Source organism: Hevea brasiliensis, chromosome 15 (assembly GCF_030052815.1).
Source record: "Hevea brasiliensis isolate MT/VB/25A 57/8 chromosome 15, ASM3005281v1, whole genome shotgun sequence".
Classification (NCBI taxonomy): Eukaryota; Viridiplantae; Streptophyta; class Magnoliopsida; order Malpighiales; family Euphorbiaceae; genus Hevea; species Hevea brasiliensis.
The window spans coordinates 75894362-75920958 of NC_079507.1; the positions used below are offsets into that span (position 1 = coordinate 75894362).

The 26597-nt window shown below is 32.0% G+C and overlaps 3 protein-coding genes and 1 non-coding gene across 5 annotated transcripts; 1 reads left to right on the plus strand and 3 right to left on the minus strand.

Moving 5' to 3' along the window:
• Positions 1–12532: 12532 nt before the first annotated feature.
• LOC110632949 (GTP-binding protein SAR1A) lies at positions 12533–14845 on the minus strand. The gene is made up of 3 exons (XM_021781344.2): positions 14563–14845; positions 14343–14474; positions 12533–13109 (listed from the first exon to the last, which is right to left on the minus strand). Exons 1-3 carry the CDS (start codon positions 14689–14691, stop codon positions 12789–12791), a joined length of 582 nt encoding a protein of 193 aa, XP_021637036.1. The 5' UTR covers positions 14692–14845; the 3' UTR covers positions 12533–12788.
• LOC131174351 (small nucleolar RNA snoR83) lies at positions 13600–13740 on the minus strand. The gene has a single exon (XR_009144599.1). It is a non-coding gene; the product is annotated as a small nucleolar RNA snoR83 (small nucleolar RNA).
• A 148-nt stretch (positions 14846–14993) lies between the features above and the next one.
• Positions 14994–15769, plus strand: LOC110632951 (60S ribosomal protein L29-1). Its single transcript, XM_021781346.2, has 3 exons — positions 14994–15155; positions 15271–15374; positions 15469–15769. The coding sequence occupies exons 2-3, from the start codon at positions 15273–15275 to the stop codon at positions 15550–15552; spliced, it is 186 nt and encodes a 61-aa protein (XP_021637038.1). The 5' UTR covers positions 14994–15155; positions 15271–15272; the 3' UTR covers positions 15553–15769.
• A 689-nt stretch (positions 15770–16458) lies between these two features.
• On the minus strand, positions 16459–22766 carry LOC110632966 (dihydrolipoyl dehydrogenase 2, chloroplastic). Of its 2 annotated transcripts, none has more exons than XM_058137272.1 (15): positions 22259–22766; positions 21790–21936; positions 21379–21513; positions 21089–21206; positions 20399–20523; positions 19577–19702; positions 19363–19443; positions 18727–18789; positions 18557–18631; positions 18388–18466; positions 18206–18306; positions 17952–18065; positions 17588–17701; positions 17285–17356; positions 16459–16882 (listed from the first exon to the last, which is right to left on the minus strand). In XM_058137272.1, exons 1-15 carry the CDS (start codon positions 22577–22579, stop codon positions 16796–16798), a joined length of 1758 nt encoding a protein of 585 aa, XP_057993255.1. In that variant the 5' UTR covers positions 22580–22766; the 3' UTR covers positions 16459–16795. The 2 variants fall into 2 exon arrangements, with proteins under 2 accessions (XP_057993255.1, XP_057993256.1); XM_058137273.1 differs by having other exon boundaries at positions 16459–16823; positions 22259–22764.
• Positions 22767–26597: the final 3831 nt, after the last annotated feature.

Genomic DNA, 26597 nt, shown 5'->3' on the forward strand with positions numbered 1-26597 from the left:
TCTAGCAATTTTACTTCAAAGGAATTTGGGCAATTCTCTTTGAATTGATGAGAAAAGATGAAGAGGAGAGGAAGAGGAAGAGGTGCTGCCACACTTGAGAGGCTAAGCTGAAAAAATTATATTTATTTCTTCATTTCTTTTCCCTTTTATAATTAGGTCATCACTTAAAATCCTTACCACATATCATCACCACATTGTATCTAAAATTGACTTAATCACATTAAGCCAAGTGTCAAAACAAGACTTAGGGCCTGTTTGGATTAACTGTTGAATACAACTGATAGCTGTTAGTTAATAGCTGTTACTGTTAGCTGATAGCTGATAAATGATAGCTGATGATAGCTGTTTTATATTAAGTGTTTGGTAAAATTATATTTAGCTGTTACTGTTAATATGTGAAATGACTAATAAGGGTATATATAATATAATTTATTTTATTATCTAAATAAATATAAATTTATAAATTTATTACATTATATTATTTATTTTATTATTGAATTAAATATATAATTATTAAATTAATATATTATATTATTTAAATAAATATATAATTATTAATATTTTATCATTTATTTTATTATTGAAATGAGAAAATAATTATTTTTTTAAGATAATTAAATAATTTTAAAAATATAGATAAAATAATAAAATAATTATTATTGTTAATAGAAAATTTTATAATTAATTTTAAGTTTTTGGATATAAATAAATATTTTATATTTTATGTTATTAATAAAAAAATATTTTAACAAAGTTGAAATACGTTAATTAAAATGTTAAAATTACAAATAAAAAAATAAAAATATTAATAATATTAATTTTCAAGTTAAATAAAAAAAGATAATATGGTCAAAATAAAAAATAAAACTAAATCAGCTATCAGCTGATGAGAAACAGCTCTAAATATAGAGCTGATACAAACTGCAGCTGATGGGTATCATATCAGTTGCCCATCAGCTATCAGCTCTATTTTTTTAAGCTTGCCAAACACCACAATTTATCTGTTTGGGTGTCTATCAGCTATCAGCTGCACCCAACAGGTAAACCAAACACCCCCTTAATTTTGACTTTAATCACCTTGCATGATAGGAAGACAAATGGCAAACTTATATAATGCCATGTGTTACCATTGAAGGAACGGAAGCGTGAAAAACACAAGATTATACCATTGAATTCAAAAATTTTCACCTAGGGTCACATGCACCATGCAAGATTTATTTTTATCTATTTGATTTCAATGATAAACAACATATTAAAACTCTTTTAATATGTTTTTGGATCTGTATTTGCCATTTAAGATTTTAAAATTAATCAGATTAATTTTAGAACCCTAGATTAAATCAAGAACGATTACACTAACCTCTTGATGTGTTTGCAGCTGTCTGCGCCTTTGAGATTCGTCTTCAGGACACCAGATGTTGTCCCTCTAGCTTGTCCACACCAAGAACACCTATGGCAGCCCTTGAACAGCTTCTAAAGCCTTTTCTATTAATTAGAAATTCAAGTTCTGCCTTTTAAGAGATTAGAGATGTAAACAGGACACTAAAAATAATTTCTAGTGTTCTTAATTCAAGAGATTGATGGCTAATCTCTTTGAATTGATGAGAGATGAAGAGAAATAGCTGGAGAGGCTCAAAGTGGCGTGACATATGAGAGGAGAGGCTGCTGGTTATGTTTTCTTTTCATAACCACACTTAAATAGCTAGGTTAACACATTAAACCCTTGCCACATGTCACCCTTTGATTAGCTCTAGGTTTAAGTAACCCAATCACATTGTGCCAAGTGTCAAACCTATATCTAATCTTGATTTTAATCATCTTACATGATTAAAAAACATTTGGCAAGCTTATGTGTTATGCCATGTGTCACCATCTCATGGTGCCACGTGTCACACTGTGAAATGACCAAAATGCCCCTGTGTCTTAATTTTGAGTTCTTAACCCAAAATAATTATTTTCTTCTTCTAATTAATTTATATCAAATATAAATTAATTAATTTCTCATCAATTAAATTCATATTTAAACACTTTAAATATAAATTTAATTTATACTACACATCCAATAATCTAGATTTAGTTTCAAGTCATGCTAGGGACTTGCAATTTAATTGCAAACCAAATCTATTTAATTAATCAATTAAACTCTTTAATTAATTAATTAAATCATATTTAAATAGGTGATAACTTGTGTATGTGTGTGACTTACTAGACTCATCACTAATTGGCAATGAGATATGATATCAACTCTTAATATCATCAGAACTCTTTCTTACCATAAATGATTTCTCTAAATCATTTTATGAACCTCATAGACCATGGTTAACACCTAGCATAGCATGCCATGGCCACCCAATTAGTAATAAGGTTTACCTTAAATGAACCTATAATCATATGTTACCATGCACTAGAATCTCTCTGTTACAAAATCCCAATTCAAGCTGGAGTCATGGTTTATGTCAAACTCCATTTGCTATGAATATTATGTTCTCTTTTAATTCCAGTTCTTGATTAAAAGATTTTTCTCATCAGAAACTCTTTTCTGAATAAATCTATCTGTCCTGGCCAGGAACTTGAAACATCAAGAACAATTAAATGAACATAGGATTTTATCTCTATTTACTTAGAGGAACAGATTCCATATTGATCAACACCTACCTCCATATATAACTAGTAGGAGCCAACAGATGCCCATATACCCATACAGTACAAGTATGAAAGCAGATCAAACTCAAACTACCTATATACAAGATAACTGTGCTATCTCGTGTCTAAAGATTATATGCATCGATATGATTTATGACAAAACATTGACAAGAGTAAACTCCATGTGCTTGTCATAAGTGTCACCGGTTCGCCTACTTATCATTTATAAGTGCATATAATATTTGTTAGATAGGATGAGACTCCCCATTCAATAGTATTTATATCTCATATAAATAACTTGGGAACAAACATGAATACAATCTTTCTGGATAAGTCATGTCCTTATTATGAAGTATCCTCGATTGTGAACCTATTTATGATACTTTGTGCTAGAAATATTGTCACTCATATTCTTAACAACTTAAGAATAATATTTCTAACAAAATATCAATGGACCTTTTCTATTACACATAAATATATTATGTAAACGGAAAAGTGGAAATGCCTTTTATTAATAAAATATGTACAATATACATATTAAATGATATGCTCTAGGGCATACTACTAACAATCTCCCACTAGCACTAGAGCCATTCATTACAATACCTTAGACCCATCTTCTCAAGATGTCAGTCTAACTGAGCTTGTGACAAAGGCTTAGTGAATGGATCACGAATTTTTCACCGATGTTATTTTTCTGCATGGCTATATCGCCTTTGCCCAACTATATGTCTGATAATGTGGTAGTGCCTTTCTATGTATTTGGATTTTGGTGAGACCTTAGTTCCTTAGCTCAGATGATCGCTCCATTATTGTCACAAGGTAGTGGAACCGCGACTCAATGGAAGGAACTACCGTAAGTTCTCACGAACTTCTTTATCCAAACTTCTTTTGCAAAGATCTCGATGCAAGAATATACTCAACCTCGCAGTGGAATCTGCAATGTGCTCGCTTGGAACTCTTCCAACCGATCGCACCTCCATTACAAATGAACACATATCCAGAGGTAGACTTTCTATCATCGATATCCGATTGGAAATCGTAATCGAGATAACCATCCAATTGCAAGTCTCCACCTCCATAAATCAATAATAAATCCTTAGTTCTTCTCAAGTACTTAAGGATATTCTTGACAGCTATCCAGTGTTCCAAACCTGGATTGGATTGATACCTGCTAGTCAAACTAACAGCATATGCGATATCCGGCCTAGTGCACAACATTGCATACATTAAACTTCCAATAGCCGAAGCATGTGGAATCCTAGCCATCTTATCTCTTTCTTCAGATGTCTTTGAGACATCTCTTTAGAAAGGTGGATACCATGTCTCACTGGTAACAATCCTCTCTTGGAATCAAGCATGTTAAACCTCTTTAACACCTTTTCCAAGTATAGACTTTAGGATAAACCAATTATTCTTTTCGCTCTATCTCTATAGATGCGAATCCCAAGAATATAGGTTGCCTCCCTTAAGTCTTTCATGGAGAATGTATTTGACAACCATACCTTTATAGTCGTCAACATATCTGTATCATTACCCATCAACAGTATGTCATCCACATATAAGACAAGGAAAGTGATAGCACTGTCACTGACCTTCTTATATACACATGACTCATCCTCATTTTTGATAAAACCAAAGGATTTAATGGCTTCATCAAAACGGATGTTCCAACTCCTCGAAGCTTGTTTCAATCCATAAATGGATCGCTTTAGCTTGCATACCTTGGAACCATCTTGGGATTCAAATCCCCTAGGTTATTCCATGAAAATGTTTTCTTCAATGTATCCATTGAGAAAAGCTGTTTTAACATCCATCTGCCAAATCTCATAATCATAGTATGCAGCTATTGCTAATAAAATCCTAATTGATTTAAGCATGGCAACAGGCGAGAAAGTCTCCACATAGTCTATTCCTTTGCCTTTGGCGAAACCCTTTCGCTACTAGCCTTGCCTTATAGGTCTCTACCTTTCCATCAGAACCAATTTTCTTCTTGAAAACCCATTTGTTCCCTATAGGTACAATACCTTCAAGTGGGTCAACAAGATCCCAAACTTGATTCTTATACTTGGAATCAATCTCGGATTTCATAGCATCAATCCATTTTGAAGAGTCTATATCTGATATAGCTTTTTCATAGGTAAGTGGATCATCTCCATGATCTACTTCTTCATGAGTAGACAACTCTTGTTCTTTTTCATGAAGAAAACCATATCTCACTGGTGGGTGAGATACCCTGGTTGTTATACGAGGAACAGATGTAGATGTTTCATCAATGTGTATAGGTTGACTAGATGGATCTATATCCATCTGATCTGTTGGTTGGTCAGAATTCTCCAATTCTAACTCTATTTGCCTTCCTTTGCCTCCTTCTTGAACAAACTGTTGTTCAAGAAATGTGGCATCTCTACTTATCACAACCTTTTGTGAAGTAAGCAAATAAAAATAATATCCAAAACTATCTTTTGGATATCCAACAAATCGACCTTTTTTCTGATCTAGTCTCCAATTTATCAGTGTTCAGCTTTTTGATATAAGCTAGACAACCCCAAATCTTAACATGCTTAAGACTTGGTTTTCTTCCATGCCATATCTCATAAGGTGTGGAAGAAACTGATTTTGATGGAATCCTATTCAGAATATACAAAGCTGATTCTAATGCAAATCCCCAAAAGGAGATTGGCATATCAGTATAGCTCATCATACTGCACTACATATCCAATAGGGTACGATTTCTCCTTTCAGATACACCATTCAGCTGTGGCGTTCCTGGAGGAGTCAGCTGAGAAACAATACCATGCTCTCTCAAGTATTCATCAAATTCAGTACTCAAATATTCACCTCCACGATCTGATCGAAGAGCTTTAATACTTTTTCCTGTTTGATTTTCTACTTCAGATTTAAATTCCTTAAACTTTTCAAAGGATTCATGTTTGTATTTCATCAAATACAAATACCCAAACCTTGATTTATCATCAGTAAAGGTAATAAAATAATGAAAGCCCCCTCTAGCCATTTCTTTAAACGAACCACATACATCACTATGTATTAGTTCCAAAATATTTTCAGCTCTTAGCCCTTGTCCAATAAAGGGTGATCTAGTCATTTTGCCTTGAAGGCAAGATTCACAAGTTGGAGTAAGCTCAGAGCCCAATGAGGATAGAATCCCCATTTTCTCCAATTTTGCAATCCTATCTTCTGCAACATGACATAACCTTAAGTGCCAAATATATTTTGAACTTGAGTTGGTTTTCACCATGGCATTGTATTCTTTTAGATTGCTATACTCTGGCCAGTGGAAACACTTTCTTACTGGCAATGGAAACACTTTCCTATTGGCAATGGAAACACTTTCCTGCTGGCAGTGGAAACACTTTCCTTTGCCTTTATCAGCTTTAGTCTTCCTTTTCTCCTTAGCTATTTTCTTGGAAGGACCAGAAATCTGAGGTTTCTTTTGCTTATTGCCCTTATTCTTGTTGGACTTTCCAGCAGAAGAAGATGCAACCAAAGATACCTCTTTTCCTTTATTGCCTGGCATATTCTATTGGGCAATAACCAGCATGTTGAGTAAACCAGCTAAGGTGCATTCCTGTTGAGTCATATGGAAATTTGTCACAAAATTCCCAAAAGATTCAAGAAGGGACTGAAGGATCAAATCCGTTTGTAGTTGGAAATCCATGTTGAAGTCAAGATGTTCCAACTGCTCAATCAGCCGAATCATCTTGTGGACATGATCCCCAACATTCTGTCCCTCAGACATCCTCATACGGAATAGCTGTCTAGATATCTCATACCTAGCATTCCTGCTTGTTCTCATGTTGCTTCTGTAACTCATTACTCATGGAAGCAAGCATGTAACACTTAGCTCTCATATCATGCTCCTTCCACTTGTCCAAAGTTTCATGTTCCTTTTGTGTGGCCTCTGGAGGTAAGGGACCAGGAACATTTGAATCTAGAACATATCCTATATGTTCAAGGTTCAGAACAAGTTTCAAATTTTTTAGCCAATCAGACAGATTAGGTCCTGTCAACCTATTGCGATCAAGTATGCTTGCAAGGATATTGGATGGTGGTGGTTGTTCTGTGCTCATTATTATCAGAAAATTAATTACAGAAATAACCAGATTAATTAGTAAATGTATCATGTAATTAACCAAATATGATTATGGTCTTTTAATCAAATTGGTCCTCCCACTAACTTAGCGAATTCTACACTTCCAAAGTAGAAAACGGAAATCCTAGTTGGATGGATTTCTAGTGGGTGATTGAATTCTTATAATTCTATTGATCATCCTCAGGTACATCCATTATTGGAATTACAATAAACTATAAGTGAGCAACTCCTTGCCCATCACATCTCATGTGAGGTTCAATCCTTTACCTAGCCCCTAATGCTCAAAATCTCAGGTACATCCATTATTGACTTATCTTGCATTAGTTAAATTGATCCCATTGAGCTAGTAATTATGCAAATAATTTTAATGTCCTTAGGTACATCCAATATTGGCCACCAAACCATTTACATATTTACAACATCTCATGCTTAACAATTATTCTTAAGAAAATCTCTTAAATTAATTGCATCTCATGCAACTATTTAAAATTTCTTAAAATAATTGCCCCAATGGAGGGCTTATGTTATAATTACTTTAATTATAGCATTTCCAACTTAATCATTTGTTTGGAAGATTTTATAGCCATCCTAATTACTATTAAGGTCTCACTTTGCACATTATCCATTTAGCATGCATATATTATATAATTGCATACATACCCATACATCTCATGCATTCATGGATAAGCAGTAAATATGGTATGATCATGGACTTTCTAAGGGATTCAATTCTAAGCCACCAAGAATTGAATCAGGGCATTCCTAGGTGCATTTCATTCATTCATTTTACAAGAGTTGCTGAAGGAGTACATAATCAACACTTGATATTGAATTCCTCCCACTGGTCCCACCAATGCTCTTGACCTCCTTGAACTTCTTGCAATCCAATATTACATAGTAATCCTTGGCATACCAAGGCGAATTTACAAGAACTTAAATAAATGAAATTACAACCCAAAAATATTACAAACTTAATAATACATGCCCAAAATAAATTAAAATAAATTAATTAATTTACAATTCCAAAGAAACATAAAAGAAATAAATCCAATCACATTGGTCTTTTATAGTCCATGATCATCCATCATGCATATCACTATTTAACAATTAAATAAAACATACATACTTAAATTAAATTGAATATCTCATATTCAACTTAAAAATCCAGATTTGAATATGATTCAAATAAATTTAAAAATTCATATTTGAATCTCATTCAAACAAATTTAAAAATTCAGATTTGAATCACATTCAAACAACTTCAAAAATTCAGATTTGAATCACATTCAAACATTTTTAAAAAAATAAGATTTGAATCACATTCAAATATTTTTTTAAAAATCAGATCTGAATTTTATTGAATCAATTTTAAAAAATCAGATTTAAATATGATTCAAACAACTTTAAAAATTCAGATTTGAATCACATTCAAACAACTTTTAAAATTCAGATTTGAATCACATTCAAACAATTTTTAAAATTCTGATTTGAATCATAATTTAATTGTGTGATAAAAATTCTAATTAAACAATTTAATTAGACATAAAATGGATCTTAAATCATACAACAATTGCACATTCACCATCCATTTATCTTTGCACACCATTGTGATGCATCAACCATGCGCACCATGGTGTTCATCATTTGTGCCGCCACTTTGACTTTGCAACCAGCAATAAACTCTTGATCTCATGATCAAACACACAATTAAATCATATAAACATCAATCTAAATGGCAAATATAGTGGCTCTGATACCAATTGAAGGAACGGAAGCGTGAAAAACACAAGATTATACCATTGAATTCAAAAATTTTCACCTAGGGTCACATGCACCATGCAAGATTTATTTTTATCTATTTGATTTCAATGATAAACAACATATTAAAACTCTTTTAATATGTTTTTGGATCTGTATTTGCCATTTAAGATTTTAAAATTAATCAGATTAATTTTAGAACCCTAGATTAAATCAAGAACGATTACACTAACCTCTTGATGTGCTGCAGCGTGTCTGCGCCTTTGAGATTCGTCTTCAGGACACCAGATATTGTCCCTCTAGCTTGTCCACACCAAGAACACCTATGGCAGCCCTTGAACAGCTTCTAAAGCCTTTTCTATTAATTAGAAATTCAAGTTCTGCCTTTTAAGAGATTAGAGACAAACAGGACACTAGAAACAATTTCTAGTGTTCTTAATTCAAGAGATTGATGGCTAATCTCTTTGAATTGATGAGAGATGAAGAGAAATAGCTGGAGAGGCTCAAAGTGGCGTGACATATGAGAGGAGAGGCTGCCGGTTATGTTTTCTTTTCATAACCACACTTAAATAGCTAGGTTAACACATTAAACCCTTGCCACATGTCACCCTTTGATTAGCTCTAGGTTTAAGTGACCCAATCACATTGTGCCAAGTGTCAAACCTATATCTAATCTTGATTTTAATCATCTTACATGATTAAAAAATATTTGGCAAGCTTATGTGTTATGCCATGTGTCACCATCTCATGGTGCCACGTGTCACACTGTGAAATGACCAAAATGCCCCTGTGTCTTAATTTTGAGTTCTTAACCCAAAATAATTATTTTCTTCTTCTAATTAATTTATATCAAATATAAATTAATTAATTAATCTCTATTAATTAATTTCTCATCAATTAAATTCATATTTAAACACTTTAAATATAAATTTAATTTATACTACACATCCAATAATCTAGATTTGGTTTCAAGTCATGCTAGGGACTTTGCAATTTAATTGCAAACCAAATCTATTTAATTAATCAATTAAACTCTTTAATTAATTAATTAAATCATATTTAAATAGGTGATAACTTGTGTATGTGTGTGACTTACTAGGCTCATCACTAATTGGCAATGAGACATGATATCAACTCTTAATATCATCAGAACTCTTTCTTACCATAAATGATTTCTCTAAATCATTTTATGAACCTCATAGACCATGGTATGCCATGGCCACCCAATTAGTAATAAGGTTTACCTTAAATGAACCTATAATCATATGTTACCATGCACTAGAATCTCTCTGTTACAAAATCCCAATTCAAGCTGGAGTCATGGTTTATGTCAAACTCCATTTGCTATGAATATTATGTTCTCTTTTAATTCTAGTTCTTGATTAAAAGATTTTTCTCATCAGAAACTCTTTTCTGAATAAATCTATCTGTCCTGGCCAGGAACTTGAAACATCAAGAACAATTAAATGAACATAGGATTTTATCTCTATTTACTTAGAGGAACAGATTCCATCTTGATCAACACCTACCTCCATATATAACTAGTAGGAGCCAACAGATGCCCATATACCCATACACAGTATAAGTATGAAAGCAGTATCAAACTCAAACTACCTATATACAAGATAACTATGCTATCTCAGGTCTAAAGATTATATGCACTGATATGATTTATGACAAAACATTGACAAGAGTAAACTCCATGTGCTTGTCATAAGTGTCACCGTTCGCCTACTTATCATTTATAAGTGCCTATCATGTTTGTTATATGGCATGAGACTCACCATTCCATCTTATTTATATCTCATATAAATAACTTGGGAACAAACATGAATACAATCTTTCTGGATAAGTCATGTCCTTATTATGAAGTATCCTCGATTGTGAACCTATTTATGATACTTTGTGCTAGAAATATTGTCACTCATATTCTTAACAACTTAAGAATAATATTTCTAACAAAATATCAATGGACCTTTTCTATTACACATAAATATATTATGTAAACGGAAAAGTGGAAATGCCTTTTATTAATAAAATATGTACAAAATACATATTAAATGATATGCTATAGGGCATACTACTAACAACCATCTCATAGTGCCACATGTCACCCTGTGAAATGACTAAATTACCCCTATGTTGTAATTTTGAGTTCTCAATTCAAAATCATTATTTTTTCTCTTCTAATCAATTTATATCAAATATAAATAAATTAATTAATCTCCATTAATTAATTTCTCACAATTAAATTCATATTTAAACACTTTAAATATAAATTTAACTTGTACTATACATCTAATAACCTAGATTTGGTTTCAAGCCATGCTAGGGACTTTGCAATCTTATTAAAAACCAAACATATTTAATTAATCAATTAAACTCTTTAATTAATCAATTAAATCACATTTAACTTAGTGATTAACTTGTGTATGTGTGACTCACTAGGCTCATCACTAATTGGCAATGAGATATGATATTAACTCTTAATATCATCAGAACTCTTTCTTACCATAAATGATTTCTCTAAATCATTTTAGGCACATCATTGACCATGGTTGACACCTAGCATAGCATGTCACGGCCACCCAATCAGTAATAAGAAATACCTTAAATGAACATTTAATCATATGTTACCATGCACTAGAATCTCTTTGTTACAAAATTCTAATCCAAGCTGGAGTCATGGTTTATGTAAAACCCCATTTGCTATGAATATTATATTCTCTTTTAATTTCAGTTCTTGATTAATTAGATTTTCTTGTCAGAACTCTTTTCTGACTAAATCTGTTTGTCCTGGCCAAGAACTTGAAACATCAATAACAATTAAATGAACATAAGATTTTATCCCTATTTACTTAGGGTAACAGATTCTATCTTGATCAACACCTACCTCTATATATAATTAGTAGGAGCCAACACATGAACATATACCCATACACAGTACAAGCATGAAAGTAGTATTAAACCCAAACCACCTATATGCAAGATAACTGTGTTATCTCAGGTCTAAAAATTATATGCACTGATATGATATATGATAATGCATTGACAAGAGTAAACTCCATATACTTGCCATATGCGTCACTGGTTCGGCCTACTTATCATGTATAAGTGCCTATCATGTTTGTTGTATGGCATGAGACTCACCATTATATCTTATTTATATCTCATATAAATACATTAAGAACAAATATTATTACAATCTTTCTGGATAAGTCATGTCCTTATTGTGAAGTATCATCGATTGTAAACCAATTTATGATACTTTGTGCTAGAAATACTATCACTCATATTCTTAACAATTTAAGAATAGAATTTCTAACAAAAATATGAATGGACCTTTTTTATTACACATAAATATATTATGCAAACGGAACAGTGAAATTACATTTTATTAATAAAAAATGTACAAGATACATACTAAATAATATGCTCTTTGATATACTACTAACATGAAACGTGTGTTTTCCTAAAAAGTTAATGGTTGGTGGCTTTAAGATGCACGAATCATAAGCAAACCACACAAAAGAAATGGTACATAAGGATGCTGAAGCTAGTGGATCAATCAGAACTATCACGACCTTAACTCTCTGTTTTTTAGGGAAAAAAAATAAAGAATTTTTTTTTGTTATTTTCTTTCATTTTATTTAAATAAAAAGAGAGAAAAATAATGAGACAAAAGAAAAATATGATAAATTTATAATTTTATTTTATATATTTAAAAAAACACTTATAAAAAATAATTTTATAATTTTAATTTATAGTCTCATAATTTTGTTATTTTCTCTCTAATTTTCTTTTTTTCCCTTATTATTTTCTCTCCAATTGGAGAGAAAATAACAAAGGCAAAAAAAGAGTTATTTTCTTTTTCTTCTATTATTTTTCATTAATTTTCAAATAAGGAAAAATATCAATATCAATTTATTTTTCCTTATTTATTTTCTTTCCTTTCCTTTCCAGGGTGTAATGGGATATTAATGGGATCCAAAACAGATATTAATAGGAGATTGAGAGTTGAACAATGACCACGACCTTATTAATCCACAAAAGATAATCCATCACAAAATAGTTGCACACAGCTTTGTTCTTCAATAAGCACCAATTTAACAATGGCTGGAGTTATCAATCAAATGTTTCTACTAATGTTAATTCTCGAACCAATCTATCGAAGACAAATAAGAATTCCATTTTCAATCTAATTGTGGTAAGACACTGCAAAAATGACAGCAAAAACTCCAAAAGAATACAAGGCCAGATGTTTTCCAAAACTCTATTTGATGTATTGAGAGACCCACTTGAAGCCATCGCCATATCCCATCTTGCGGACAATACTGCACATGAAAACTTCAAGCGGACGAACGTTGGAGTCTGTCAGATTCACCTTCCCCTTGCCAGTTGTGAAATTGGTAAGTCCTAGGTGATAACGAAGCTCATCCTCAGAAGCTGCATAGGGAATGTCAATCTTGTTGCCAAGAATGAGAAAAGGAACATTGGCCAGGGATTCATCCGAAAGGAGCGCATCCAATTCCTTTTTTGATTCTGCAAACCTCTCCTTGTCATATGCATCCACCAAGTAAACCACTGCATCCACCTGCTCACGGAGAAAAAAGTTGCTTGGGTTCTACTATCTGACATAACATATTATCTACAAGAATTGAGCAAACTACACATATCCTAATACCAGATAAAATGAACGCAGCATAATAAACAAGGAGTGACTTGTGCTAGATTTAAGAACTAACAGGTGCAAGAAAAAATTCGAAACTTGTGGCAATAGAAACCCAGTAAATTAATCATGTAATGATATGTGTTTGTCCCACAGCTCCAAAGAGATACAACAATATAAGTGCAAAATGGTTACTGATAAATCAAAATTTATTTTCTAGCTTTGAATGAAAAGTCTATTCGCTGACGGCCATCATGTGAAAGGGAAACTTCAACTTGACCTTCAAAATGTTCAGAAGTTACTATAAATTCATCCAGTCAGAAGATCTTATTAAATCCCAAACTGCTAAGTTATATTTCTTTGATTCTTTCGGAAAACAATTTGCAATACGTCCTTTATAAGGCCGTAAAATAAGCTTTATATGTAAAGCTACTATTAAACACCTTCCTAAAAGCAAAAAAAAAAAAAAAAAAAAAAAGGTGCTATCAGCAAAACTTCCATCATCCATATTGGCCTCCCATGAATCAGATAAACAAAAAGAAAGCTTATCTGGGATTATGAAGGCACGACAAATGATAATAGAAAAACCAGGCATGACTTGTATCTAAAGCAATTTAACAAACCAACCGGAACCAGATCTATCAGACATCAATGCAACACAGAAAGAAGATGGGCACATAGTCCAAATGCCTTTATTCCCCTGAAAACGAGTGAAGAAACCAGTTCCTCCTAATGAAGTAACCAACGACATTTTAGTGAGAGAAAATGGAGGAAATGCAATCAAGGGTGAATGGCCTAAGTCTACTAGCTTAACACAACAGAAGCTACAACATGATAAAATTACTAGGCATCTAACTCCATGAAATGAACAAAATTAATTTGCATACATAATAGATCAAGGAATTCCGCAATCAATGGACATCCTCATATACCCACAAAAGCACTTGCTCATATATTTTGAAATATGACGCGTCCAATTCGTTGCATAAAGAGATGTTGAATATACACATATTGTCATGCACTAAATCTACTTATACAAAGTTAAACGAGAATCTATCCTCAAGAATCAAGCCATAAAGGCGTAAGTAAACATTAAACAAGCATATTGAAAGTGATTAGCAGATAAGAAGCATTGACAAATCAGGAAATTATGACCACCTTAGCATAGTAATCTTTCCAGACACGGCGAGCGATTTGGTGACCACCCAAATCGAAAGCCTTGAACTTGATCTTCCCTATGCTCAACTCCTCCGATGTTGGGTGCTGGGTGGGCTGGTGCTGTACCAGTCTCTGCAAGGGAGATCCCAGATTCAATAATCCATATGGAGAAAGCAGGGGTAAAACACATTTTAAGAGCAAGAAAATACGATTTCCAAACCTCATCTTTCAACATGTGAAGGAGGGTAGTCTTGCCGGCATTGTCCAGACCCAAGAAAAGAATCTTGGCCTCTTTTTGCCATAATCCAAGAGATGCAAGAACTCCGTAGAACCAATCTAATAGAAACATGATGCTTTAGGCTTCGTTTCTAACACCCAAAGTGGTATTCAATGGGGTCACTGATACGTATATATATCTGATAATGAAGGAATTGGGGATCTAAAATGGCTTAAAAAAGGGACCAGAAGAGAGAGCAGGGATTGAAAAATGAAAATTCAGAGAAGGTACACGTTATATATAATTTCTTTTATTTGACTGCTTTTATGTCGTTTTATGCGTTTTTCCAGTTACCTGCAAGTGGAAACATCATTTTTACATTTGTCGTTCGCATATGTAAAGAGCAGTCCAAGCCCAAATTCAATTACTTGGATTCCTAGTAAGCTGCCACGCCTGCAAACGAGCCCAAGGGCATTTTAGTCATTAAGAACTTATATAAGCCGACCATACTTAGGGTTTCTTTCTTAACAGGCCGGACCATCTTTCACATCCTGCGACAGAACCAGAGCCGCATCCGCCTCCTTGCTCTCTCTCAGGTTCTCCTTCATCCGTCATAATCCTAAAACCTGAATTGATTATTCTTATGGAAAGCTTCGTTTTTTTATCTGAATTTTTTACAAGTTTTTTGTTTAATTAATGATTGTGTTGCAGAGATGGCCAAGTCAAAGAATCACACTGCTCACAACCAGTCCTACAAGGCCCACAAGAATGGGATCAAGAAGCCTAAAAGGCACCGCCACACCTCCACCAAAGGGGTAAATCATTCATTTCTATTATTTGTCACTGATTTTATTCAAATCCATAGCTGTTGTTTATATGGACTTGCTTTCTTGTTGATTTTGTGTGTAGATGGATCCCAAGTTCTTGAGGAACCAGCGGTATGCCAGGAAGCATAACAAAAAGAGCGGTGAGACAGCCACCGAGGAAGAGTAATTGAGCATTTTGTTTCCTATTTTACATGTTAGGGTTTATCTTAATGGTGTAGTACTTTGTTGGGCTTTACTTCAATGGCAATACTGTTAAAGCCATTTCTATTTTGGATAATTGTTACTGATACTTGTTTAAGATTGTTAACTCTTGTGGGTCTACTCTTGTTCTTGCTTTCTTTTTGAAGAAATGCTTAATCTTTCCTTCTGGAGCTTAAGTTGCAGCTGATGCGTGATCATATTGCTAATACCAATGATTATTCATTTCTTTCCATTGGATTTTGATATTTTGCTTTGTAATGCTTGCTTATTTATGAGAAAATAATAATATAGTGCAATGGGGAAATTTCAGAAATGGATTGTTGATTCATTTTTGGTTAATGCCTGAGGAAGCAATAGTGGACTAGTACCATGATGAGAGCCGATGGACTAGGGAATTGGGCAGATGCTTGTTCTGTATCTTCAATCGAAGATCAAAATTTTGTATTCATGCGAGAAATTTTGTAGTTCATATTATTTCATATGGTTTATTTTAGTCGAAAACTTGGCTTATTGCCCTATGTTGCTTATATGTGCAAAAGTCCTTTTGAACAATGAAAGATAAGATCATAGCTAGTGGATAAGAATATCTATGGTGAGATCTTATAAACCGATTAAGTGAAAAAATGACTTAAGAGGGCATTAACTGAGGCTCACTTGTTTTAAATAATAGTATTATTATTATTATTGTTAATAATGTGGATTGAATAATGGTGTTTTGAGATACGGGTTTTGTTTGGGATCTGCTTTTGTGAAAAAATATATCTAAATTGAAATCAAAATTTGAAGGTTATTGACAAAAATTTTTGAAATGGTAACAGCAGTTTACACCGTATTGATCCGCCAAGCATTTCTCGCTTCCTCGGTCAAATGATAACATCAGAATGCTGAACTCTATTACGAACTCATGTGGAGTCATTGTCCAAATTATAGCATAAAATTCATCTTACACTTAAATACCTATGGACTGGTATTTAAACAGATTTACAACAAGCTCAAGAAACCAATGCAACACCCAAAAGATATTCCCATCCCACCGACTTCCAAGAAAATCGTAAAATTTTTTTAAGATGTTTCTTCTAATAGCAGAACATATTTGTTGACTTCTCCAGTCTAGGAGCATATAGTTCCTTGGCACTTTTTAACACAAGCAAATTTCTTCAAAATTTTGTACTATTAGTACTGAGATGCCTAGACTGCAACTGGTTCACTCACCTGGCTTGAAACATGAGCTTCAACCTGCCCCATAAATTAAAAACTTCGGTCACTAGCTTGTACATGGATGGTGCTGTCTTCAGCTAAACAAAAATATATGCAACAAATGTGTGTGAACAATATCAGGACTGGGAAATTAGAAAACTTTTTGTGAAAACAGGTATTATACTCAACAAAATGCATTTTATAGAAAAAAGAAAAATTTGTTAAGAGAGTTTTTAATTGCAGAGTAGCTCAATCCGAGCAAATATTTGTATCAATAATATGTGTGGTGTTGCATTCAGTAATTTCCATTCGAAGGTGAGTGTGGATATAATGTCATAACCAAAAAACCAAGCCAAACCTTTCTATCAGTTTCATAACCAAGAAATTGCCTTTTATCAGTTTCATTTTCTTTTCTGTTCGCATCAAACACAAGGGAAAAAAAGACAAGTACAGTGATGGTTGATGTGATATTAGAAGTGAATATTGGATGAGAAACTCACCTTTGCTGATTTAAAAAGTTCATCAAGGACTTCAGACAGAGTTGGATGTGCATGAACAGCAAATTTTATATCCTGCATAATGCAAAACTCAATCAGCAAGAGTATGATATGCGCTTAATTTTTTCCTCTAAAAGAATGGGACTAGGGCTAGGAAGCAACCGAAAAGAGTAAGGCTTATGAAGGAAAGAAAATTGCAGCATAAGAATAATCTTCCAAGTCCTCAAGCAGTTCATTATAAAAGCTCTCGCGTTAATTAGCAGTCTCAGGTAAGAAGAAGTGGTACTTTTGGTTAAGAACACCTGCCTGAATACGGGTCCCCAGAGCAATAGCATTGGATGCTTCATGAATGAGATCAGCAGCATGCAACCCAAAAATATGAACTCCGAGTATCTCTCCAGTATCAGGTCTGTATATCAACTGCATGAAGATTTAAAAAAAAAAATTAGTAACCATGGAGCAGCAAAGGAAATTTATCTAATATCAACAGAAGTAGATAACTACTAAATAATTTATGTACCAACAAACATCCAAGGAACAGCTTTAGAAATATATAGTCACTAGCTATTCATTTAAAGAGGACAACAACAGAAGGCAAATCAATTGACTACTTGCATTGTGTTTGCCAAAGAAACACTATTGATGAAGGAGAAAAGTTGAGAGATATAACCTTAGCAAGCCCCTCTCCTTCATTTTCTGCAAGGGCCTTTGTGTTGGCCTTAAAACTTGTCTTGGCAACACTTACTTCAAATGCTTCTGTTTCACCTTTCTCCCTTGCTTGAGGCTGAGAATGTAATGTTCAGTTAACAGTACATCATATGTAAAAAGAAAGCAAAATTAGACCTCCTACTTGAATTTGACAATCAAAAAGGAAATAGACAAATGAAGCAACATAAGAAAGAAATATTGACTGTAAAAAGGCACCTCTGTCAATCCAACCATACTGATTTCAGGATGAGTGAAACAAGCTGCTGGAATGCTTAAATGATTTAGCACATGATCTCTTCCGGTGATTTGTTCAACCACTGTACATGAAAAACATAAAATGGGTTAAAAGAAAGCACCAGATTTTGAAGTAACAATCAACATAACTATTTACAATTAACCTGAAATTCCTTGTGCGCTGGCTGCATGAGCAAGCATCATTTTACCATTTGCATCACCAATACAATACAAGTGAGGTACCTTGCCGTTGTTATTGCAAAATCTAATGTTAGTAGTTAAAAGCAAAAGGCATGCACAAAAATTCGCTCGTAAAGAAATTATTGAACAAACCAGATTTCCATCAGCATCAATAACACGCATACGCTCATCGACAGGGACAAAACCACGTTGCGTCACCACATTGATCTGTACAAATAAGATGAGAAAAAGAATCAAAATCATTTATCCTTTCAGGTAACAAGCCACCTAATCTCATCCACATTATATTAATGGGTACATACATTCTCCAAGCCAAGACCATTTGTGAACGGAGCCCTTCCAGTTGCAATTAAAGCTGCATCTACCTATAGCCAAAGTAATGGCTGATGTTATGACATATATTTCACACATCGTCTATTAAAGATCATTATTGAAAACTTGGAATTTGAATACAACACATAATTTTAAGTTTACATAAGGTCAATGTTATGTATCTGAATTGCTAAGTGTCCACAATAAGAAAGCAATAACCACACATTCAAGTTTTAGATACTTCCTGCAACTCGGGTATCACTCTCCTTGTGCAATGGTGATTTAAAATAAACAAATACCAAAATATAGAACTTCAACTTGCATTATTTAGACAAATAAAAAGAAGATCCGTCTTCATATTAACTACTTCAAGCTCCTAAAGACAGGATATGTAAGTTCATTGACTTGAGTTTGTTTCAACTAGTTAATACAAGAATTTATGGATGGATACAACCAAATCAAAAAGTTTCTGGCAGAGATTAACAAATTTAAGCAATGGTCCACTCCACTCACGCTATTAGAAGTAGAAGGAACTAAGCAACATGCTTTCACTTCATAGGTCATCGATAGAGATTCTTATCAGCATCTGACACTCATAACTTCTTGATTTCACACAACTAAATTACCTCCAAAGTATCTTTTTGTTCCTTGGTTTTCGCATCAATAAGCTCAATAGTGACAGGTTTCCCATCCTTTGCTGGAGTGATCTATATAAATAAGTACCAAGAAAAGGATGAATGCAATGTGCCCAAAGGAAGAACAAGAGAAGGAAAAGGAAAATATGAATGAAACATATTGACACATCTATAAGAAGCACGCAAATTTGAAATTCTTAATTACCTTGCTTGCAAATACTCCAGTATGATAGTCAATTTTCCTTGGATTTATTAGTACTCTTTGAGCCAACTTCCCAATCTCAGGATCAAAGCCAGGCATAAGCTGATCTAGAGCTTCAACAAAGGTGACCTAAAAAACCCACTTGATTACCCTGATTGCTTTATGAGAAAATTCTTGAAAATCCAATATTCTAAGAAAAAGAAAATTGAGCAATGCCATGCTAAGTGGCATTGATCAGTGTAGACAAGTTAGAAATTAGCCTAGTTCATTTGTTTCTGAAAGTGAAAAGAAAACCATATCTTAATAGATATTCAAATCTCAATGGAAAACAGGAAATAACATTCCTTGGTTCACCATTATCATTATGAGTTATATATGATGAAGTATCAAATGAAACACCTAATTTATGGAAGTTATACTGCATTGAGAGCCTAAGCTATGAGATCAATCATTTACCTTGAATGTGCACTGTGCAGGAGTTGAATGTAAACTACTTTGAAGTTTTAAAACTTAAGCGTTTAATTAGATTGTGAAAATTCACGAAAGGTTTTCAAATTAGATTCCATATAAGACAGCATGAGCCAAGAAACTTCATGTGAAATGAACATTGAATCTTAGGCCACAGCCATTCAAGATCATTAACACAAGAAACTTTAAGCATCTTTCAATGCCAAGTTAGGCACCATAGACAGGGAAGTTATGCATATAACACAGTTAAGGTAATTCTTTTCAAGTTAATATACAAAATTTTCCTCAATAGACTATCCTAGACAATTCTTTCCAAGAATAAAATGCATAGAAATTGAACAAGTTAATAGAAGCTACCTCACTTCCAAGTGCAGTATATACATCACTAAATTCTAGACCAATATAACCGCTTCCTACAATTACAATCCAATCAGGAACAAACTCCAGTTTGAGTGCATGGTCACTTGTAATTACAGTCTTCCCTGCAGGTCATTATGCAGGAATTAGAATTCTAACTAGCAAAAGAAAGCCGCACATTGCAGACAATTATGTAGATGTACTTGAAAATGATCTGAAGGATCATCAGACAGATAACACAATTTCCACAAGCACTAGTATCCTCAAGGCTGCTTGTGAATAATTCTTATCAATCTAAGTCCTCTTTACTACTTAAGGTGATGAAATCACAACAGCCTTTCATTAAATGGTATGCCTAAACATAAGCTCAAAGGATTTGTTCATAACATGTCATTTCCTGAAACCCTTATATATAAGCAACTAAACAAGATTAATCCTATTTTTGTCATGTTTGAACCAAGTATGTCCTAATTATAAACAATTAACTCAAAGGTAATCATGCCCGACCTGATACAAAATCAAAATATTTAAATCCATATCTATATCCCTTTAAGATGGGATATAGATAATTTCTAAAAGCAATTTCCCTGAATTTCAAATATTCTGCATTCCCAACTATTAACCAACATGGTAAGAAGAAAGAAGCAGCAAAATCTAATGTAATAATGAGTAAAGACATTTAATTCTTACCATCAACTTCAACACCCTTGGGGACAAAAGGAACAGAACCAGTAGCTATAATTATATCTTTTGCAGTCACTATGTTGTCAGGAAAACCAGCTTTCCCATATTTCACCTTTTGTGGGCCCTGAATGAATTAATGAAAATCATTGTGATGAATAAGTTCTAATGCATATCAAATATCATCATAGCATAAAAATGAGATGACAGATCATGTTCTATAAGTATTCAAATCACAAGTGATTTTAAACTGTATATTGTAGTCCCACCAACTCTGTACAACAAAAATGTCAACCCACCAAAATTGTGCCAACACCAGTCAATATGTCCACACCTAGTGCCTTCAATGAATTTGTTAAATTGTTACGAATTTTTGAAGCAAGGTTATTTGCATGATCAGCAACTCCCTGTCTGTCATAGCCAGCTGCTGAAACCTATCATAAGTTTTGGAGGGGAAAAAACAGCTGTAAAATCAAAGCTTTGTCAAATGTTTTACATGTTTGCATATTAAACTACATATATATATATTTTAGTTCTACAAATGCAGAATGCTAAAAGCACAAGTGAAGAAAAGTAATCAAGAACAAAAAATAAATAAAGAGTTTGCACTTGGTGCATATTGCCTTCTTCCTTTTCATTCAAGATTGTGCGTGTTTTTCAAATTATTAGGCTTTTAAAAACAGCAAAACGTGATAAATAAATCCCATTACCTGCAGACCTAAAGCTTTCATATGATGCTCACTCTGAAGTTCACGCATCCTACCACTGACAGCCAAAAGAGCCTTTGAAGGAACACATCCCCTGTTTACACATGTGCCTCCCACCACATCTCCCTCAATGATAGCAGTCTTTAGGCCCTGTATTAATGGTACTTGAAATTCATACCCATTGCCATTTTCAAGGAATAAACGGCAACTAAAAAGCTATCTTTTACTACCAGCCAAGTTTCATCCTATATTATCATTATCAATTCAATATTATGTCTTCAATAATTGTCACCAGCAAATTGGTTAATTCAACATTCCAAACAAAAAAATTCAAATTGTCCAAACTTCAACCTCTGTCACCATTTGGTCAACTATTTTAGCTAGTTAAACTAAAACAACTCTAACTTGCACAAGCCGAAGTTCATAGATGATCCAAGTTCAAAAGCTCGAGCTAGCTTAGCATGACGAATACCTTTTCGACGGCATGAAGTGCAGCTCCATGACCACCAACACCAGCTCCGATAATGATCAGATCGTAATCAAACGACTTTGGAGGGCTTCCATTATCAACAAGGGAAGCTGAAATTCTTTTTGAGCGAGTTGGAGTATGAAGCTGAAGTCCTCGCCGAAAGTGAGACCGAGAAAGAGAAGAGAAGCCCAAGGCCTCCCTTCTCAGACCACAGAAACGGAGATTTATAGGCTTGGAGGGAGCAAAAGGGAGGGAATCGAAGGTGTAATTTGATCTGGGAACTGTAGTGGCCTGAGAGCAGGAGAGCGAAAACGAGGACTGCATTTTGTTTCCTGGTAAGTGAAGAATGAGAGGAAACAAGTGCGAAATCTAAGGCACGGGGAAGAAGATCTGAGATGAGGAGGATATAATGGAAGAGGCAATGTGGGAGTTTTGTGGGTTTTCAAGTACTGAAGCTCTTTGAGAAATCCGTTAAGAGCTAGAAAGAGGCGGAATTATCAAAGTGCGGCGGATGAACCACCTCTTTACTATTTTCGATTTTGGTCAGTTGTCCTGTTTTGCTATCGTGCGCATATCGCGTACCGGTTGACACAGTCTTTTTATTTATTTACGAACTTGAAATTGAATAATTCGGTAAATAAATGAATGTCGTTAAATAAAAAAAAATTCTTTAGTCTTTTATTTAAATAAAATTTATTATTTAACTTTTATATTTTAAAAAATATATTATTTAATTTTTGTATAAATTTTTATTAAACTATTTAATTTTTTTATAAAATTTTTCATTAATAATATTAGTCAATATATTAATTAATCCCTTTATTTTAATAAAATTAATTAATTAATCTATATATTTTACAAAATACATTAATTCGTTTATGTAATTTAATTTTATTAACTATTTAATTTTATAGTTATTTTTTATAGCTAAACTACCATAATTTTCTCCCTTTCATTTATTTTTAATCCTTTTTTATTTATCTCTCTTTTTTTTTTTTTCTCTACACCCACATATTTCTCACTTATTCTCTATGTGCAAGATGTCTACACAAAAAAGTTAATCAATTTTTTAAAATTTTTATATAATTAAAAAAAATTATTTATAAGTTGAGAAAATATAAAGAATTTAAAATTTAAAAAAAATATATAAATTAAGATTTAGTTTTCGTATAACAAAATTTTTATTTTTATAAAATAATATATTTTTTAAATTATATAAATCAACTAATTAATTTCACTCAAATAAAAATAACTAAAATATAGTAATTTTTAAAATACAATAATCAACTAATAAATCTCTTTAAAATAGATTGACTAATAGTAGTGTGAATGGTATGGATAACAGAAAATTTGACAAAATGATTAAATAGTTTAACTGAAATTTTTACAATGATTAAATAATATATTTTTTAAAATAAAGAGATAAAATAATTAATTTCATTAAAATACATAAATTAAATAATAGTTTTCCTTGAACTAAAATTTATTTATATTTAAAAAAATCAATCAAATCATTTTTGCAATTCTTTTCTCACTTTTGAAATTTTTTAAGAGAAAAATAATTTGTTTAGAGGCTAGTTTAAACCTTTAAATTCATGCATTAATTATTATCTTAGTTTAATTATAATAAACATGAATAGCCAAATGAAAAAATACCAAACATTTAGATTAAATTATGATTTTTTTCACTGATTTTTTCTTTCTTTTTAAGAGAAGATTATGATTGTAAAGTTATATATATTGTTGCATTAAGTTTTTTTTTTTCATTGAATTTGAATTCGAATTCATTAACGAGTTTTTTAAAGAATTAATGAGTAATAATTAGAAAAAATCATATATAAATTCGATTTATCATGTGAATTAAAATATATAGTATATAATATTGGGACATATAAATTTTATATAATTTATATGAATTTTTCCCATTGCAAATATTATGAAAATGAAAAAGTAAAATATATAAATTTTTCATAAATTTTCATATAATTTTTTTTAAATAATAAAATTGTAAAATAATGCATATTATTTTACTGAGTTATTTTTTTCCTCAATTAAAATTTAAAATCGTTAATGGATTTTTAAAATTAGTGAAAACAAAATTATATTTAAACTGATTTATTATGAATTGTAGCATTTATTAAATAAAATATATATATTAGTTAGAATAAACTATATATAAAATGTATATTTTATTTAACAGATGATACAGTTCATGTGAATGCACTCTTTTCAATTATATTTTTTCCAATTTTACTTTATAAAAATGTATGAATTTATTTTTATATTATATATTTGGATATATAGATTTATTTTGTTTTGATTCAAAATATAATTACGTTAATTTTAATTAATAAAAATATTTTTTTAATATAAAATTTTAATTAAAAATAAAATATAAAATATATTTTTTTAAAATATAAAGTTTAATCAATGAGCTAAAAATACTAAATGTTTATATTAAATCATGATTATATCCAAAGCTTTTATTTCTTAATCAAATAAAACTTTAAGTGTTATATTGTAATTTATCGTTAACTTTTGAAATTCAATTTTATTTATAGATACAATTATAAGAAAATATTTAGATGTTTTACATAAAATTAAAAATTTTGAATATAATCATGATTTGGCCTAAATGTATAACATTTTTTCACATTTTTTTTTATGTCTAGAGCATTCAGAATAATAGGTTAATAAAAAATATTTTCATATTAAAAAATGAAATTAAGTTATTTTTAAAGCAAATATAAAGTTATTTTTTATTTTTTATATTTTAATAATCTTATTAAAATATAAAAATATTTATATATACAAATATATACTATTAATTTAATATTATAATTAAATAATATAATTTTTTAAAACAATATTTTTAATAAAAAATATTTTTTATATATAAATTATTTTTCTAAAATAAAACCTAAATGAGATAATTTTCTTCTCCTCGCTAAGAATTGTAAGTGCAATACTCATAAATATTTTGATTTGTTAGCATTTTTTTTTTTTTTTTTTTGCATGTAAAGCATGCTTGAGTGGCATGGTTCTTCGTGGTCGGTCCCACCATTTTTTTGTCGGGGTGAGGATTTTGAGTTTGAATTCTTTTATTCATTGAATTTTGATAAAATTATTCGGTGCAAGGGAAAATAGAGAAGATGTATGAATTATGTTTACGACACATATGTGGCTAGATTATATATAATTCGCAAATATTAATATATGTTTTGATTATATGGCTTAACAACGCATAAATTTGGTTAGTAAACATGAAATATTATATTTTTGTATACAATGATTTGATTTCTTACTTATAAAAGTGAACATCTTAATATTTATGCTGTAAAATTGGTTTTGAATCAAATGAAAATCATATCATAAAAGACTATGATCTAAAGCTATATTTTACCAAATCTAAGCATGATTATGATCTAAAGCTAAATTTTGAATTTGTCGGCAAGGTACCACGCCACACGTGCATTCCAAATAAAATAATTGGTTTTAAGACTACTTGAGAGAAAAACTACTTAGTTAATAGTTTATGCATACGCAAAATGAAATAGACGACACGGATTTTTTTTTTTTTTTTTACTCAAAGATAAATCAAGAGAGGCCTATTTGGGCAACAGGGAGGATACAAGCTCAACTTGCTACAAAGGGTTACCAAGGAAGGATTTATCTCTAGTAGCTCTTGCAGCTAAGCTATGGGCAGCAAAGTTATACTACCTTTTAATAAAATATAACTGAACTGAGTGAATAGAGAAAATAAGTTGGTGAATATCATTCACGATTCCTTGAATCTCCAAAGGAATGACGTACCTCTAAAGAGTCCTAATCAAGGCTTGGCAGTCTCCTTCCACAATGATTGACCCGAAACCTTTGATTCTAGCAAGATGGATCGCCTCTCAACATGCTAGGTTTTCAACTACTAAGGGGTTAATAATCCCATTGAACCTTCGACACAGACAGCCTATCGGCATACCGCTGTTGTCTCAAGCTAAAGTTATCTCTGTTCCGGACACTTCTCGCTTGTTTATAGAACCATCAAAACTAATCTTGATATTCTATTAACCTCAGCTTCTTGATGGGTGATAGTCTCTTGAGCAGAATAGAACTCCTTATAGTATCGAATGGCAAGAGAATTAATCTTAGAAGTTGGGACTACCTGCTATTGGAAAGAAATCCAATTCCTACTTTTCCAAATGTACCAGAGAATAAAAGTGAAAAAGTTTAGAGATTCATCTCCCTTGGGTTGAGTTGCAAGGTGGGATGAAATATTGAACCAGATGTTCGTCATACTAGTTCCTCTAAACCAGTCTGATCTGAGCTGAAGAGGGGAGGTAAACCA

Coding starts and splice junctions, on each gene's coding strand:
- LOC110632951 (XM_021781346.2), top strand. CDS start 15,273: ATGGCCAAGTCAAAGAATCACACTGCTCACAACCAGTCCTACAAGGCC. Junction 15,375..15,468: donor GCCACACCTCCACCAAAGGG/GTAAATCATTCA, acceptor TTTTGTGTGTAG/ATGGATCCCAAGTTCTTGAG.
- LOC110632949 (XM_021781344.2), bottom strand. CDS start 14,691: ATGTTTCTATTAGATTGGTTCTACGGAGTTCTTGCATCTCTTGGATTA. Junction 14,475..14,562: donor TTCACATGTTGAAAGATGAG/GTTTGGAAATCG, acceptor TCTCCCTTGCAG/AGACTGGTACAGCACCAGCC. Junction 13,110..14,342: donor GGAAAGATTACTATGCTAAG/GTGGTCATAATT, acceptor CTCCGTGAGCAG/GTGGATGCAGTGGTTTACTT.
- LOC110632966 (XM_058137272.1), bottom strand. CDS start 22,579: ATGCAGTCCTCGTTTTCGCTCTCCTGCTCTCAGGCCACTACAGTTCCC. Junction 21,514..21,789: donor TGAAAGCTTTAGGTCTGCAG/GTAATGGGATTT, acceptor AACTTATGATAG/GTTTCAGCAGCTGGCTATGA. Junction 19,703..20,398: donor ATACTGCACTTGGAAGTGAG/GTAGCTTCTATT, acceptor TGGGTTTTTTAG/GTCACCTTTGTTGAAGCTCT.